The sequence below is a fragment of the Streptopelia decaocto genome, assembly GCF_964273445.1.
Source record: "Streptopelia decaocto genome assembly, chromosome: 13".
Classification (NCBI taxonomy): Eukaryota; Metazoa; Chordata; class Aves; order Columbiformes; family Columbidae; genus Streptopelia; species Streptopelia decaocto.
The window spans coordinates 13,089,043-13,102,892 of record NC_138668.1 but is presented as its reverse complement, the minus strand read 5'-3'; the positions used below and the strand labels follow the sequence as shown (position 1 = coordinate 13,102,892).

The window sequence follows — 13,850 nt, the reverse complement described above, 5'->3', positions numbered from 1 at the left end:
TGTTTTTTGTGTATATAGGAGGGCATGTGTGGGGTTTTTTAACTTTGAAGATTTTCACTAGCAGTCTGTTATCTTGTGCTTCGTATCTTGCTGACTGTACTGTCTCTGTATTTCTGAAGGTCATCTGGGCTAGAAGGTCAGTACCGTGGGAAGGGCTGTATTTTCTGCAGAAACTGTTACAGTTTTTCATGGCATCCATCCCATTTGATTCTTGTCTTAAGAAGGGATTGGCTCTTTCCTTTGGCTTCTGCTTCTGGATGGGCATAGGATACGGAAGGCATTGGTAAAGTCCACAATACAAAATAGGAAAGCCATTAAAGAGCCCTTCCTCCTGCTTTTATACCAAGTCAAACTGCCCAATTTGAAAGAAGACAAAGTTACTGTTACATGGGCGGAGCTGCTCCATTCCTTTGAGTAGATGAAACTGATGTGACACTGGCACTTTTATATTTGCGGTGTTCTGGTATTTTTTGATCTGTAGGAGGTACAACCAACTTGCAATACCCTGAGCAAGGACAGGGACAAGACTGCCTTGAAATATGGAGGGCATGTCTACATTCTGCTTTTGGTGTCCGTCTGTCAAGCAGGTAGCAGATGTCCAGTGCATGGTGTCTGCCAGCGCCTCCCCATACCCTGTGCTAGGGACAGTTTTGCTTAAGCCCGTCGTCTTGATCTCGTTTCTCGCCTGTGGTGACGAGCAGTGTATTGCAGCTGAACTCTCTGGTTGCTGAATTCTGTCAGTGGTGTTGTGGTTATAATTTGCAAGGTCGTTGGTGTTCATTCAGTGATCTCAGTGCTAGCTTCTCTCTCTCTCTTCATTCAACCTGCCTTGCTTGGACAGCAGTGTTGCAGCAGTGTGAGGGTGTGCCTACACCTACAGCTCAGCTGATGTAACGATATCTTGGTGCTGCTGAGAGGAGGCTCTGTTTTTCGTTTCCACTCTCAGGTGTGTGCACACATGCCTTCCTCCTTCCCTTCTTCCCTTTGTGCTACAGTTCTGGCTCCTGTCCAGCTTGATTCTATTCACATATAATAACTTGTTTCAACTGCACTAGTTTTATGCCAGGTTAGCAGGTGGAATTCGCTCAGGAGGAGATCCAGCAAACTCCAGGGCTGGCACAGAATAAGGGAGGCACTTCTGCAGCCGAGGATGTGAGTGAGGAAAGCAGCTGTTTTCCCCTTTTCACAGTGGTGAGTTCTCTGTTAGCTCCACCGTGCCATGTAGCGTCACCTGGACTTGCAGCAATCCAGTGCAGCCTGGCACTGTCCTGAACAGCAACCAGTTTAGCTCATGCTGCTGGTGCTGGATCTCACCAGGGTGTGGCCATGGAGTGAAGAGATCCTGTGAGCTCATACAATAGGAAAACTCATCTTCCCTTTCAGTCTTTTTACTGGGCAAGAAACAGTTTGCATTTCCTCTACCCCGAAGAAACCGTCCTTCCTTCTGCTGCCTGTGATTGTTGGTTCCTGTCCCTTTGTTCTCCTCTCGCATGTGTGGCACACACAGCCTTGCTGTGACCACAGAGCACACCAGAGTGGAGCTCTGGTGGTGTTCAGTGTGGTGCCCACCCCTTCATAACCTCCTGGGAAAGCACAGAGACACTTAGTGATCTAAAACCTTTCGATCAGCACAGGCTCACTGACAGACAGCATGCACAAGGCACATGCTGGAGAATGGCAGTCGCCGTACGGGAATGCTTTCACCTGCTTGTCAGTGCAAGGCTTTCTTAGTGCAATACCAATCTCTCTTCACCCAACTACTCTGGGTGGGATAATGCTTGTGGCTTCCCCTCAGCTGTGCATTAAGGCCTCAGCTAGTTCATCTGTTTCAGAAGCAGCTGTAACATCTCTCTCCCCTGCCTTGGGGAACAAATGTGGACTAGCAGGAGGGATCTTTGCACCTGTAAGGTAGGAGGAGTGTACCTAGGGGAATTAGACATCCCATGTCCTCCCTGCATCCCTTTCACTACAATAGAGCTCTTTATCATAATGCATATTGTTATTATTACTGTAGTTATCTAATTCTGCCTTGAGGGGGCTAGGATAACTGTGGGAAAAAAACAGATGGGAAAGTATGACAGCTGCTGCTGAACAAAATATGTTTAATTTTTCACTTTTGTTTTAATAAGCCTGGCCATCCTATTGGGAGTAAGGCACCAGTAGATGAGGCTTCTGCCTTATGCATCTGGAAAACGTGCCGTGCTTTGTGTAACAGCTCAGTGGAAAATGAGCGAGTCTGTCAGGACGGGAGTGGGAGCAGCGCTGCACGTGAACCCTGAATGGGCAGTTGTGTCTGCGGGGAGACGGTGCGAAGGGGCTGTTCTGCTGGGCGTCTGGAAGGCATTAGGAGTCACGGGAGCTTTTGTTGGCAGAGCTATGGAAGCAGCATTGAGGTGTGTTTATATTCAGTTGGACTAGGTATAAAATCAGGGGGGTTTAGTGTGGTGAGTTGAAAAAATATGTCTTTCTAGGCCTAAATGGAGGGAATGGTTGAGCTGAGAATTCAAGGCTGTTACCTAATGATTAAAATCGCAATATTAGACAATAAATGTTTTGCCCTACATTAATAGGGGTCATTAATAGGGGTTATTTTCTGTAAAATAGGGAGAAGTTTTAATAGCTGATCTGTTTTTCATAAAACAGCAGGGTTTGAATGATAAAGAAAGGCAATACATTTCAGCAAACATGCATCTACCCCAAATATCTTAAATAACTAGATAATCCAGACTGGAGAAGGGAGCTTGTATACTTTGGTAGGCAAAACAAGCTGTGTTTAAGAGTGTGTCCTCATGTAGTGAGAAACAAGCTAGGACAGAGTGCTTCTGGGGTGCTGTTTTCCCTTTCCTGACCCTGTTGCTGGTCCCAGTTATCTTGGCATTTTTCGTAGCTTCTTAGGGCTGGGTAAGAAAACAGCCTTTAAGAATCCTTGCAGGAAATGCGTTTCATTTAACACGTTACTCAAAAATTTTACAAATGATCCCTTTGAATCCCAGAGGGAATAGAATAATGAATGCTGGATCTTGTCCCTCCAGGACTTGAGGCTGAGCATTCCTGTGCCTGTCCCAAACTGCCCAAATGGGCTGACGTACACAGCACCCATGTTCCAGAAGCTAATAGGTTTTCTTTGCTTTTGTCAATAAACACAAAGCAATGTACTGTTACCAGCACCTTCCATGCCGCCTCACATGATAACACGCTCTAACTTCACCCAGGGCTGCTGGGCTGCAGGTCAGGAGCAGAATGAGATGAACATGGGCTGATCCGTGTGGAGCAGAAGGGGATGGACACGGGCTGATCCGTGTGGAGCAGAAGGAGATGAACATGGGCTGATCCGTGTGGAGCAGAAGGGGATGGACACGGGCTGTTCCGTGTGGAGCAGAAGGAGATGAACATGGGCTGATCCGTGTGGAGCAGAAGGGGATGGACATGGGCTGATCCGTGTGGAGCAGAAGGAGATGAACATGGGCTGATCCGTGTGGAGCAGAAGGGGATGGACATGGGCTGATCCGTGTGGAGCAGAAGGGGATGGACATGGGCTGATCCTTGTGGAGCAGGAAGGGATGGACATGGGCTGATCCTTGTGGAGCAGGAGGGGATGGACATGGGCTGATCCTTGTGGAGCAGGAGGGGATGGACATGGGCTGATCCGTGTGGAGCAGAAGGGGATGGACACGGGCTGTTCCATGTGGAGCAGAAGGAGATGAACATGGGCTGATCCGTGTGGAGCAGGAGGGGATGGACATGGGCTGATCCCTGCCAGCCCGAGTGGTCCAGATGCTGCAGCAGACAGAACCCCTTCATGGCAGGCTGGAAAGAGGCAGCATGGAGAGATGGGAAGGATGAAAGGAATATGGATGAAATTTATATTTGATTGTTAGTAAAATTAAGCAATGAAACATGTTTTGGTTTGTATTTCTGTCACGGTCCTGGTGTTTCAGCCAAAAAAGGCTGGTTCTGGATTCCTACCGTGCCAGATGATGACTGAGTGGAGGCAGTGCTGGGACTCCCAGCCCCTTGGCTGCAGCCAGCAGCCCAGCTCATCCAGTAGACTGAGACCAAGCACCAAGACGACCCTGTTCTCTGAGGGAGGAAAAGTGTTTCTGACAGCTGGAGCAGCACAGGTGGTGCAGGGAAGCCATCTCTCCTGCAGACCTGTCTGTAAGCTCCATCAAGAGGAGCAGATGAAGAACGGATGGAAATTGGGTGTTCCTGTCCAGAGACAAGCAGCAGAACATTTTAGCAAAGCTTCCGCTAGACCTTATCTGTGGAAACACTTGCTGCTTTCAGTAAGAAATAGGTTTAAACCCAGAAAAAGAAGAAATGGTGTGAGGCATGTTTGCATTGATGGTACAAAGCACAGCATGTTGGGCGTGGTACCAGTTGCAGGACACTGAATAACTTGGGCTTTTTTCTAGGGCTAGATTTCAAGAGGTACCAAATTCCCACTGAATTCTTGTTGATTACAGATAACGGTCCATGATCATCATTCTTACCTAGGGATGATTCTTCAGGCTCACTTCAATAAGGAAGAACAGTTTTCTCTAGTTCTCAAGTTAGTCCCAGCCAATCTTCAGCTCTCCCACTTCTGGCACAAAGACATTTGGCTGCCGTTGGTTGTACAACGTTACAGTTGTAAAGCTGCAGCACCACTTTTTCCTGGCTTCTTGTTCCACTGAGCCACAGCTGCTGGCTCCAGGGTGGCTTTCTAGATATTTGCACCTTCACCTCTATGCTCTAGTGCATGTGTGGAATTAGAGAGTGATGCATAAGACTTTCCACGCACACAGAGCTGTAATGAAAGCAACTGGCTATTTGTGTAATTCATGGACCCTTCAAAGTGACCAGTGGAGGCTGGTCTAGGTCAGGCCCTACCCAGCAGATTCTGCAGGTCTGGTAGAGCCCATCTTACTGTCTCCATGAATTGCCTTGGATTTTTCCAGGGTTATTTTGTGCTGTGAAGTGTGCAGACCTCTTCCATTTGATGTGAAGCTAGCAAATCAGACATCAAGCGTGCCAACAGGTTGGAAATCTAAGTAAAATATATTAGACATCTTTCCATCCAGGCCTACATCTGGAAGGAAGATTTTTAGCAACGTAATTGCTGGAGTAAACCTCCTCTCTCGTCCAGGCTGATTTCAGATGTTAGCAAAACACTATGCATTTGGTATCTCTTGCCAACCTTCCTCTTCTGTAGATTTTCTGTTAAACATGCAAAATGAATTACGGCTTTTCCAAAAAAGATCTGTTTGAAGGCGATCCCAGATAATGTTTTAAGATTAGAATCCATTCAGCCCCCAAAAGTGGTAATCCCTGAAAAGACAGGGTGTGGGTCTGTCTGCAAACAGAAGATGTTTCTTTTGTGATTTGATAGCAGAGGAGGAACTGAGCATTATAAGATTTATGGAAATAGGAAAATTATGTGGGCTGATGAACTTTGGTTTGGGGCTTTTATTGAGATTTGGCCCGTTATCCTGGTGATTAATAGAGCAGAGCTAGCTTCCCTCTAAGAGTCTGAGCTCATCCTGCCTGTGTTTCTCTCACCAAAACAGTGTTGGTTGCTATGAAATCCCCAAACAGCTTTTGTCAGTGAATCAGTGTTCTCAGGGCCGTTAGCCATGGGAAGGGTTGCCTGCAGTGATATGAAAAGACTTTTTGTGCAGAAATTCAGACATGATGATGCGTTTTGAATGCTCCTCCAAAACTCCTGAAAATGAGCCATGCCAAGAACCTACAGACGCTTGTTCCTTGCTCTGCCCGCTGCTTTCAGCATCGCTCTGGGGATATTGTGCGGGTATTCAGCCACTGGGACACAAAGGTGTTGCGCATGTTTGTTTAAAATGAGCATCATCTCTCGGCACTTTTGAAATCTTGCCTGTCTGCACGCCAGAAACCAAAGTGTCTTATAAGCTGGGCCTCTCCTATTCTTGCAGAGGGATGGCAAGCAAAAGGGGGATCCCTTTGCGTTCAGAGGGGACTCCTTGGCAGCAGCTGCTGCCTCTTGGCAAGGTTTCTGCTGTTGCTTGTGCTGTTTCTGCGTTGCTGAGTCCCAGCAGAGCTCTGGGCTCTGGGGTCTCTCCTGTGGTTGTGCAGTGATTCCCCATATGACAAAAAACGGTTCCTACTTCTGGGCACTTGCCTTGTTTGCTTCAGCTCTGCCACCTCACCCTGCCCTCTCCCTGGCTGCACTTTAATCTGATCACTCTGGGATTAACCCTTTGGTGATCACTGATTTTAGTGGGACTTGTCTGGAAACCAGCAAACTGATCTCCGGGCTCATGCCGTTGGGCCACGGGCATCAGAGCCTGCAGCCGGTTGACTCATTTCCCATGTCTGGTCTCTCAGAAGGAAGATTATCCCATTATTTTAGCACCTGTTAAACTTGTTCTGTTTACAGAGGACAGAACAGATCCCCGTGGGGTTGTATGGCCACATTTGCACGGCTAAAGCACGATGTGGTGAGGGCGTCCAGCGGCTCTGCTGGAACATTGCAGGTGCTGGAGGCATGGACAGGGACAGAACGGGTTCATTTGAGGATACTGGTTGTGGTGGTCAGTGGAGCATGAGGACATGCTGGTCATTAAAGGTTTGATTACAGCCTAAGTATCCACAAAGGCTTTGGGTGTGATGAACATGTGTGCCTGGTCACCTTTTTTTATGATTGGAGAAGAGATAAAACTGTTGTGTGGGGTGGAAAGCATTACTCCTTGTGACTTCTTAGTCACAAAGCCCAACCTTTGTGCATTGTTTTCCTGCTGTATTTTATTTCACGGGTCTTTAATATGTCATTTCTCACTCTGCAGACTCAGCTCATTCAGATGGTGATATGGATGCTCCAACATCGGCTTCTTATTCAGCTTCACACATACGTCTGTCTGATGGTGCCACCAAACGAGGAGGATTTCCGAGCGCAAGATGAAGACATGCCCTTCACTGCCAGAGTCGGAGGCCGAAGTTTAAGCACCCCCAACGCTCTCAGCTTTGGTTCTCCAAGTATGAGCACACTTTTCTCTGCTGTTCAGACTGCAGCCCACTGCTGGAGCTGCCATTAGCCATGCCCAGGGTAATTGGACATTGGTAACAGGACAACGCATCTTTGCTGGAGTGCTTGCTAATTAGGTCCCGCCATTCTTAAATTTAGAGCTGGGCACTGATCAGTCTTGAGGGCTATTAGACCTAAAATGCTTGTTTTTAAAAAGAAGTAGTGCATTGTAATTTTGGTCATGTAAAGTAGTTTTATCAGAGGTACTTCTGTTTCTCCAAAGTAACCTACTTCCTTGCTCTATTCAAAAGTAACCGGCATGTTCCTCTGCCTGCACCACTGTTACTGCATGAACTTTGGTTTTCAGGAGAGGAAGAAAATGGTGAGAGTTTGTTTCAAACAGCATTGGTTTGTGTGGGCTGTAGAGCCACCTAAGGAGATGCAGAGCTAGCTGTTGTTCTCACAAATGGCTGATATCTGTTCATGTCTCATGATTTCTTTAATCTCCTCAGTGCCATTCTTCAGGGTGATTCCAGGAAAGGATTTTTCAAGAGTATAAATCAGACAGAATGCCGAAATCCCCAAACTTTCCTGCCTGTGCTGTTACAAGCAGCATTCTTAGAACGCCACTGAGGTTGGGTATCAGGAGAGATTCTCTTTACAACTTTCAGCTTTACAGAAGTCATGAATTAGGGCAGAAATCTTGGAACGTGAGTCAGATGAGTCTGCGATCTGCTTATTCTGGCTCGCTCACAAGAGGATATTGCTTCTTGGCCTCTCTTTCTGCTTGCTCCCACCTTCTGTGCTGTTAGGCTTTTCATGTTACCACTTCATGGTATTCCAGCAGAGCTGGCTGGGAATTTTCTTCTCAGATGTTTTTTATGGACTGTTTATGGTCTCCAGAAGTACAATTTTCCACAGAAATCGATGACTTTGTTGAAACATTTGACTTTCCCATTGAGAAAATCACTGTGTTGTTGTGTGACTAATTGCAGATACATGTAGCACTTTGAGAGTCGCTTTCTTTGCTCTACAAATCTGACGTGATTCTTGGGAAATACTGCATAGAAACAGCCTGAATTGATAATCTTTGCATCATTATGCTGAGGAATATAGAAATTGTGTGTCTTTCTCTCTTGCCCTGATAGCTAGCAGTGACGACATGACTCTGACAAGCCCTAGCATGGATAATTCCAGTGCCGAGTTGATACCTGGTGGGGACTCGCCCCTAAATAAAAGGATGACGGAGAATCTCCTGGCAAGCTTGTTGGAACACGAGCGGGAAGCTATCCTTAATGTCCCTGCTGCCCAAAATCCAGAAGATCTTCGCATGTTTGCAAGGTAGGAAATGAGAAGTGCAGAATGGAATATTTTTTCCTTATCCTTGCTGTTTTGCTGAAGGATCAGTGTGGACTCTGAGCAAATCCCGTTCGCTTGGGATTTTGGAGGATAAATTCTTTCGGGTTTGTTCCCCTTATACCTATTTCATCTGTGCGCATCAGTGTTTGACAAAAAGCTAAGATACACATCACAAGAACACTTGTTAACAAAGAGTTGTGGGTGTGTGAAGGAGCATCATGGGTATGGTTGGACAACAGGGACTTGACTGTTTCCTTGCCAATTTTCCTGTGTCCACACATGGAAAACATAACCCTGCATAGCCTAAAAAAAACACCTAAGCAAAGACCCAGTTGTGCTGATGCTGTCGTGTTGAGTCCCTTGATATTTCCAAGCCAGCTATCCTTTATTTTAAGGTTTGCAAACTCCATGCAAATATGAGACAGAGCATCAGGCACAAAGCCGGCCTGAATGCTTTCACAGACCACTCGACAAACATTTCAAGGTCTGTTTTGCGGAGATGAGCTGCTTGTTATGTTAGGTTAGTTAAGTTAAAGTCATTAGGATGTGTGATTAGTAGCATGCAGTTTTGTTGTTACAAATTTCAACACAACAAAAATATGCAAGATGTGGCTCTGCACATGGTGAAAAACAGAATAACTTCCTAACCAGCCAGCTGGGAAAAAGGTGTGGGGGAAAATGCTTTTTTCCTCCTAAGCATTTTAAAACACAGTGGCATCACTGGAATGCAGCTTTCGTGGGTTTTCATACTTGTGGAGCTGAAAAGCACCCGAGGCAAGTACTGCAGCTTTTCCTATTCTTCCCAGGTTCAGCTGGTAAGTCCCTGGAAACCTGGGGCTCGCCCTCAGATAGATGTAGTCAAGTAGCCTGGAGAAACTGTAATAGCAAGAAAATACTTTACTTATCTGCGGCAAAGTTTGCACTGTGCCGTGCTCAGGTATTTTCACAGAGCTCTCCCAAGGCTGTGGGTAGTAACTGCTCTCTGAATTACTCGTCTCCTTCTCCGTCTTCTGCTCAGAGGATATGCTCTGATTGCAAGGCAGCACTTTGGCCATTTGAGAACTTTGAAATGTGTTTTCCTCATTACCAGATAAGTCATTACAAAACCAGTGAGAAAGGAAAGTGAAACCAAAATCACAACCTGTGATATCTTAAGACAGAATTTGTGGGGGATGCTTTGGACCAGTTCAGTGGCAATGCAGATCTTTCTTATCCTAGGGAGAGGAAAGGATTTTGTGATTGCTCCCCTACGCTTCCCTCATCTGGGTAAAACAGCCGTTTGAGAGCTTTGGAATTGCAGATGCAAAAAATTACTTTGATTTCTTTATAAAATCAGCTGCTATAACCAGGCAGCTGCCTGAACAATGTTTATTTCGCAGTTTGCTTCTGCACCAGGTTCTTTTGCAGATCCCCAAGATGGCTTTGCTAAGTCTGAATTTCCATTCTACTATAGATTTGACAACTGCAGAGCTTAGTCTGAAGTCAGCAGTGAGGAAGAGACAAGATATGATAAACACATGGGTCCTGTGGGCGGGATGCTGGAGTGTACAAACAGAAATGTTTATGCAAGACGCTCTTGGTTACTGGTGGCTTTATGAGACACTGTAACTTGGAGGTTGTGGGTGTATTTTCTGTCTTTTTGTGCTGTAAGCCATCAGAGACAAGTGTCTGGGTAAAGCTATTGCTCTTAATGAAAGTGTAAACAACTGTGGAGAAGCCGCTGCAGGGAGTGAGCGGATCTCCCTCATTACCCCATACACATTACTGTGCCAGCTCCTCTTTTTGCGTCTTTTTGAGGAACAGCAGCCTAATGAGGGCTGTGCTCTGGCAAATAGCTCTGCTGCATCAGCTGCCTCCCAGAACCAACTCCTGCTATAAATGCAGAGTTGGTGCACTAAATATACTGCAACTGCCCTGCCGAGCATAGCTGTGTGTGCACCATGGGATGGGCTATTTTCAGCATAGCAATAAAGTTCATCCCGATACATTTTCTTGTCTGTGCCTCCCAACGCCTGTTACTCATTAAACAGACGAAGAAGGAGCTGGTGCCTGTGCATTGCTGTGCACAGCCGGTATTTGCAAGACAGAAACCTTAAGGGGAAATAAGGAATACTGAAGCTTGGCTCCAGGACTGGCTGCATTAACCCCTCGTAACATTGAATGGGAATTGAAATCCAAGTTCTTTCCTTAGGTGCTGCTGGAGAAGGGCTGGCCTGTCCTTCCAGAAGTACACTTAAGAAGGAGACAAGTTCTTTTTGAGCTAGATCTCCGGTAATGTACACAACGCGTTCCACGCTGCACATTAGGCAGGGAATTAAAGACAGTTTGAGGTTTTGCCCATGGCTTCTCTCCCAAGCCATGGGTGTGGAATCACTGTCAGGATTTGTTTTGTTTTGCTCTTGCGCTGGTGGCGCTGAACTGTGGGCAGTTCTGCTCCGTGTTCAAGCAGTGCTGGTGGAAGGGTTATCTCTTTGGCCAGAAATAAGCTAATTTTATTTGAAACACTAGTCTGAGATGATTTTTTTTTTTAGTGTTTAATAACACTACGCTGCTGTTAGAGGGGCAGCTCTTACAACCTGAAGGGAGGACAACAGCCATGAGCAATTGAAAGCAATCATCTTCCACCACTGCATCTGGATCTGGAAGTGCACATCTGTCCACAGACATATCTGTGCAGCTTCAGAGGGACTCCGGTGCCGTGTTACTGCTCCAAGAAGTGCCATCTTACCTCCTTTTTGGATCCCATGTATGTTTGTCGCCCAAAAAAGCAAAGGTAGTGCCTGTCTTCCCTGGAGCTGTGAGCCCCACATTAAAGCTTTGTAGATTTTAATTGGACATTTGGGAAGACTTCTTCCCCAGAGGGTGGTGCAGCCCCGGACAGGTCGCCCGGGCCTGCAGGGGGAATCTCCATCCTTGGACGGTTTCAGAGCTTGGCTAGAAAAAGCTGCAGCGCTGGCAGCGGTCCTGCTGGAGCAGGGTGCTGGACTGGGCTTCGGAGGGGTCTTCCAGACGGCATTTTTGTGATATTCTTTAATATCCTCTCTAGCTTTTATTGGAGTGGAACATATTTCATCTTGACCAGTTACAAATCCAGACTCTTTTTTAATACAGGATGGATTTATGTATTGGAAAACTCCTGCCTGGTCTGTGCTGTGTTAAAAGCCAGGTCGTAATCATTTTCAGGGCAGACGGGGCACGAGCAATGGCAGAGAGCAGTTTTGTACAAGGGAAAGAATATGTAGCTTTAATAATCTTGTTCAAAATAACTTCTTGTACAGTGATACAAGTTGTAAGATATAATATACAATAATTTCTGTGAATGCCTCGGGGAATGGTCTGATTTTGACACATACACACAGAAACCGACAGTGTCCATGCTAATGGCCGCTTCTGGTTGCCATCGGCATGGGGGATGAGGCCAGTTAGCCTGATTTAAATGCCCAGCGGGAGACACTGCAAAAGGCAAATGCCCAGCCCAGATAGTGGAAAGGTAAACATGAGTGGAGCTTGTCCGTCTGTTGTTTGTACTGCAGGTACAGAGCAATTCTGTGCTACAGAATGGCACCAGCCTGAGTGCTGGCAGGTGAGGGTGAAAGCAGAAGGGAGCGTGCAGGGTGCTGGGGCTGCCTGCGGGGAGGAGACAGCGAGGTTCTGCTGTCCGGGAACAAGATGGGGGTGAGAAGAGGGACACGGCAAGTTGTGGAGCTGAGAAACAGAAATGGCAATGGATGAGAGGTGAAACCTACTGTGTGCAGCACAGAGGGAGGCTGTGATGGAGGGACGTTGTTGCACAGTGACTCTGGTCACCCCGGCAGGGCGGTGGGTGACAGGAGGGGCCAGCAGGAGCGGTGGGAGCCAGGCAGGCAAACGTCGGCCCTTACCCCATCCTGCTGGCGTGTGAAAACAGGCAGGAATGCTCTAAGGGATGCCGGTGTCTTCCGAGGGCTGTTCCTGCGGGAGGGCTGTCTGAATGAGTTGGAAAGCAGATCTTGTCATCTCCACTCAGTTTTACTGTCAGTTGGCACGAAGCAGCCAGCCAGCATGTTCCTAAAGTACAGCTGGGTACAGGAACACGAGCAAGAGCTGCTGGAGCGCAGGGCAGAGCGTGATGTGTAACACAAGCGGACGCACGTCTGTCTACGTAGCTGGGGAGGTGATTCTGGCATGTGTTTGGGTCTTGATGGGCAGGACTATTTGAGTGACATGTGCAGTATGGTTCCTACATTTGGGAGGTTGTTAAGACAATGAAGAGACTGAGCAGCAAACTCGAGCTTTGGAGGCTTAGCTTCATGTCACAGCCCTGAGGGTCCCCGGGGCGCAGGTCCCCAGCCGTCAGGGACTTGCTGCAGTTTGTCTTAGACCCAGCCACGATTGTGCAGGGTATCTGCTGTCTATAGCGTGTTGGTGGCCAGCAGAGGGTGTGACCTGTAGTTACCAAGCCCCTTGGGCTGCTGTGAGCAAAAATATGCTTAGTTCTAAAAGCCAGTGTACTTGGGCCTCTGATGCTGCAGCGTGACAAAGGGCATTGCAGACCCAGCCAGGAGAGAGCAGAACTGAATCTGCCACGTCCTGACTTCTCAAGGCTTGTTGGCACTTGTGTTTCCTTGCTTTCTGGAGTCAAAATTATGCTGAAAATTGACAATCTCAGGAAATGCCCCAGGCTAGGAAGCCTTTTGATACAAGGACCTTTGCAAAGCCCTGACATGGGGAAGTCCCCTGCTTTTCCAGGGGATTTCTGTGCTAGGCAGGGTAAGAACTGATTTAATTCACTTTTCACGTGAATGAGGGATGCAGCCCAAACGCCTCCTGATTTGTGTCCCGTGGGAGAGGAAACCTCGAGGGTGGCAGTATCCATTCTTGCCGTGTTCGCTTGCTTTTGGCCCACGTGCCTCCCTTGCTCCTTCCCCACAGGCTGCTGCACTATTTCCGAGGCCGACACCATTTGGAGGAGATCATGTACAACGAGAACATGCGTCGCTCCCAGCTGCTGATGCTGTTTGACAAATTCCGCAGCGTGCTGGTGGTGACCAGCCACGAGGACCCCGTGATTTCAGTATTTCAGTCCCTCTTAAAATGACTCTACTGGCAAAGGAAAAGACACTGAAAAGCAAAGGAGGTGAATTCAATTCCTTCTTGCCATGTGACATATAGCAGGTTTTTCGCTCCGTGCCTCCATTTCCCATCTGCTCCCTGTGGCAACAGCCAAGGCCAGTGTGTGCGGGTTCGGCTGCAGGACAGCGTGGATTCCTGCCGCCCCACATTCGCAGCACAGGGGCTGCTGGTTCACAGCCCTTGCCAGGGCTGGTGGGAAAGGCCAAGAAGATTTCCACCTGGCAGCACTGAGGACAGAGGTAGGAAGGCAAAGTATCACAAGTAAACAGTTTCATTAATGACTTGCTCACTGTGTTACAGCTTATTATTTCCTCTCACCAGTCTCTTTGTTGCTGTCTACTGGGGCACGGCTGTGACCGAGCACCCCTGTGCTTGTGGGTTTGCAGGCTTTCCAGTTGTT

General features: G+C 47.5%; 1 protein-coding gene across 4 annotated transcripts in view; it reads left to right on the top strand.

The window, feature by feature from the left end:
• The window catches only part of NPRL3 (NPR3 like, GATOR1 complex subunit), a 43,668-nt gene extending 29,929 nt beyond the window's left edge, over positions 1-13,739 (top strand). For all 4 annotated transcript variants that reach the window (XM_082065019.1, XM_082065020.1, XM_082065022.1 and 1 more), the window contains 3 exons: positions 6,801-6,990; positions 8,128-8,320; positions 13,250-13,739. In XM_082065019.1, the coding sequence (XP_081921145.1) occupies positions 6,801-6,990; positions 8,128-8,320; positions 13,250-13,415 (549 nt within the window). In that variant the 3' untranslated portion in view covers positions 13,416-13,739. The remainder of the gene's footprint in view (positions 1-6,800; positions 6,991-8,127; positions 8,321-13,249) is intronic.
• Positions 13,740-13,850: the final 111 nt, after the last annotated feature.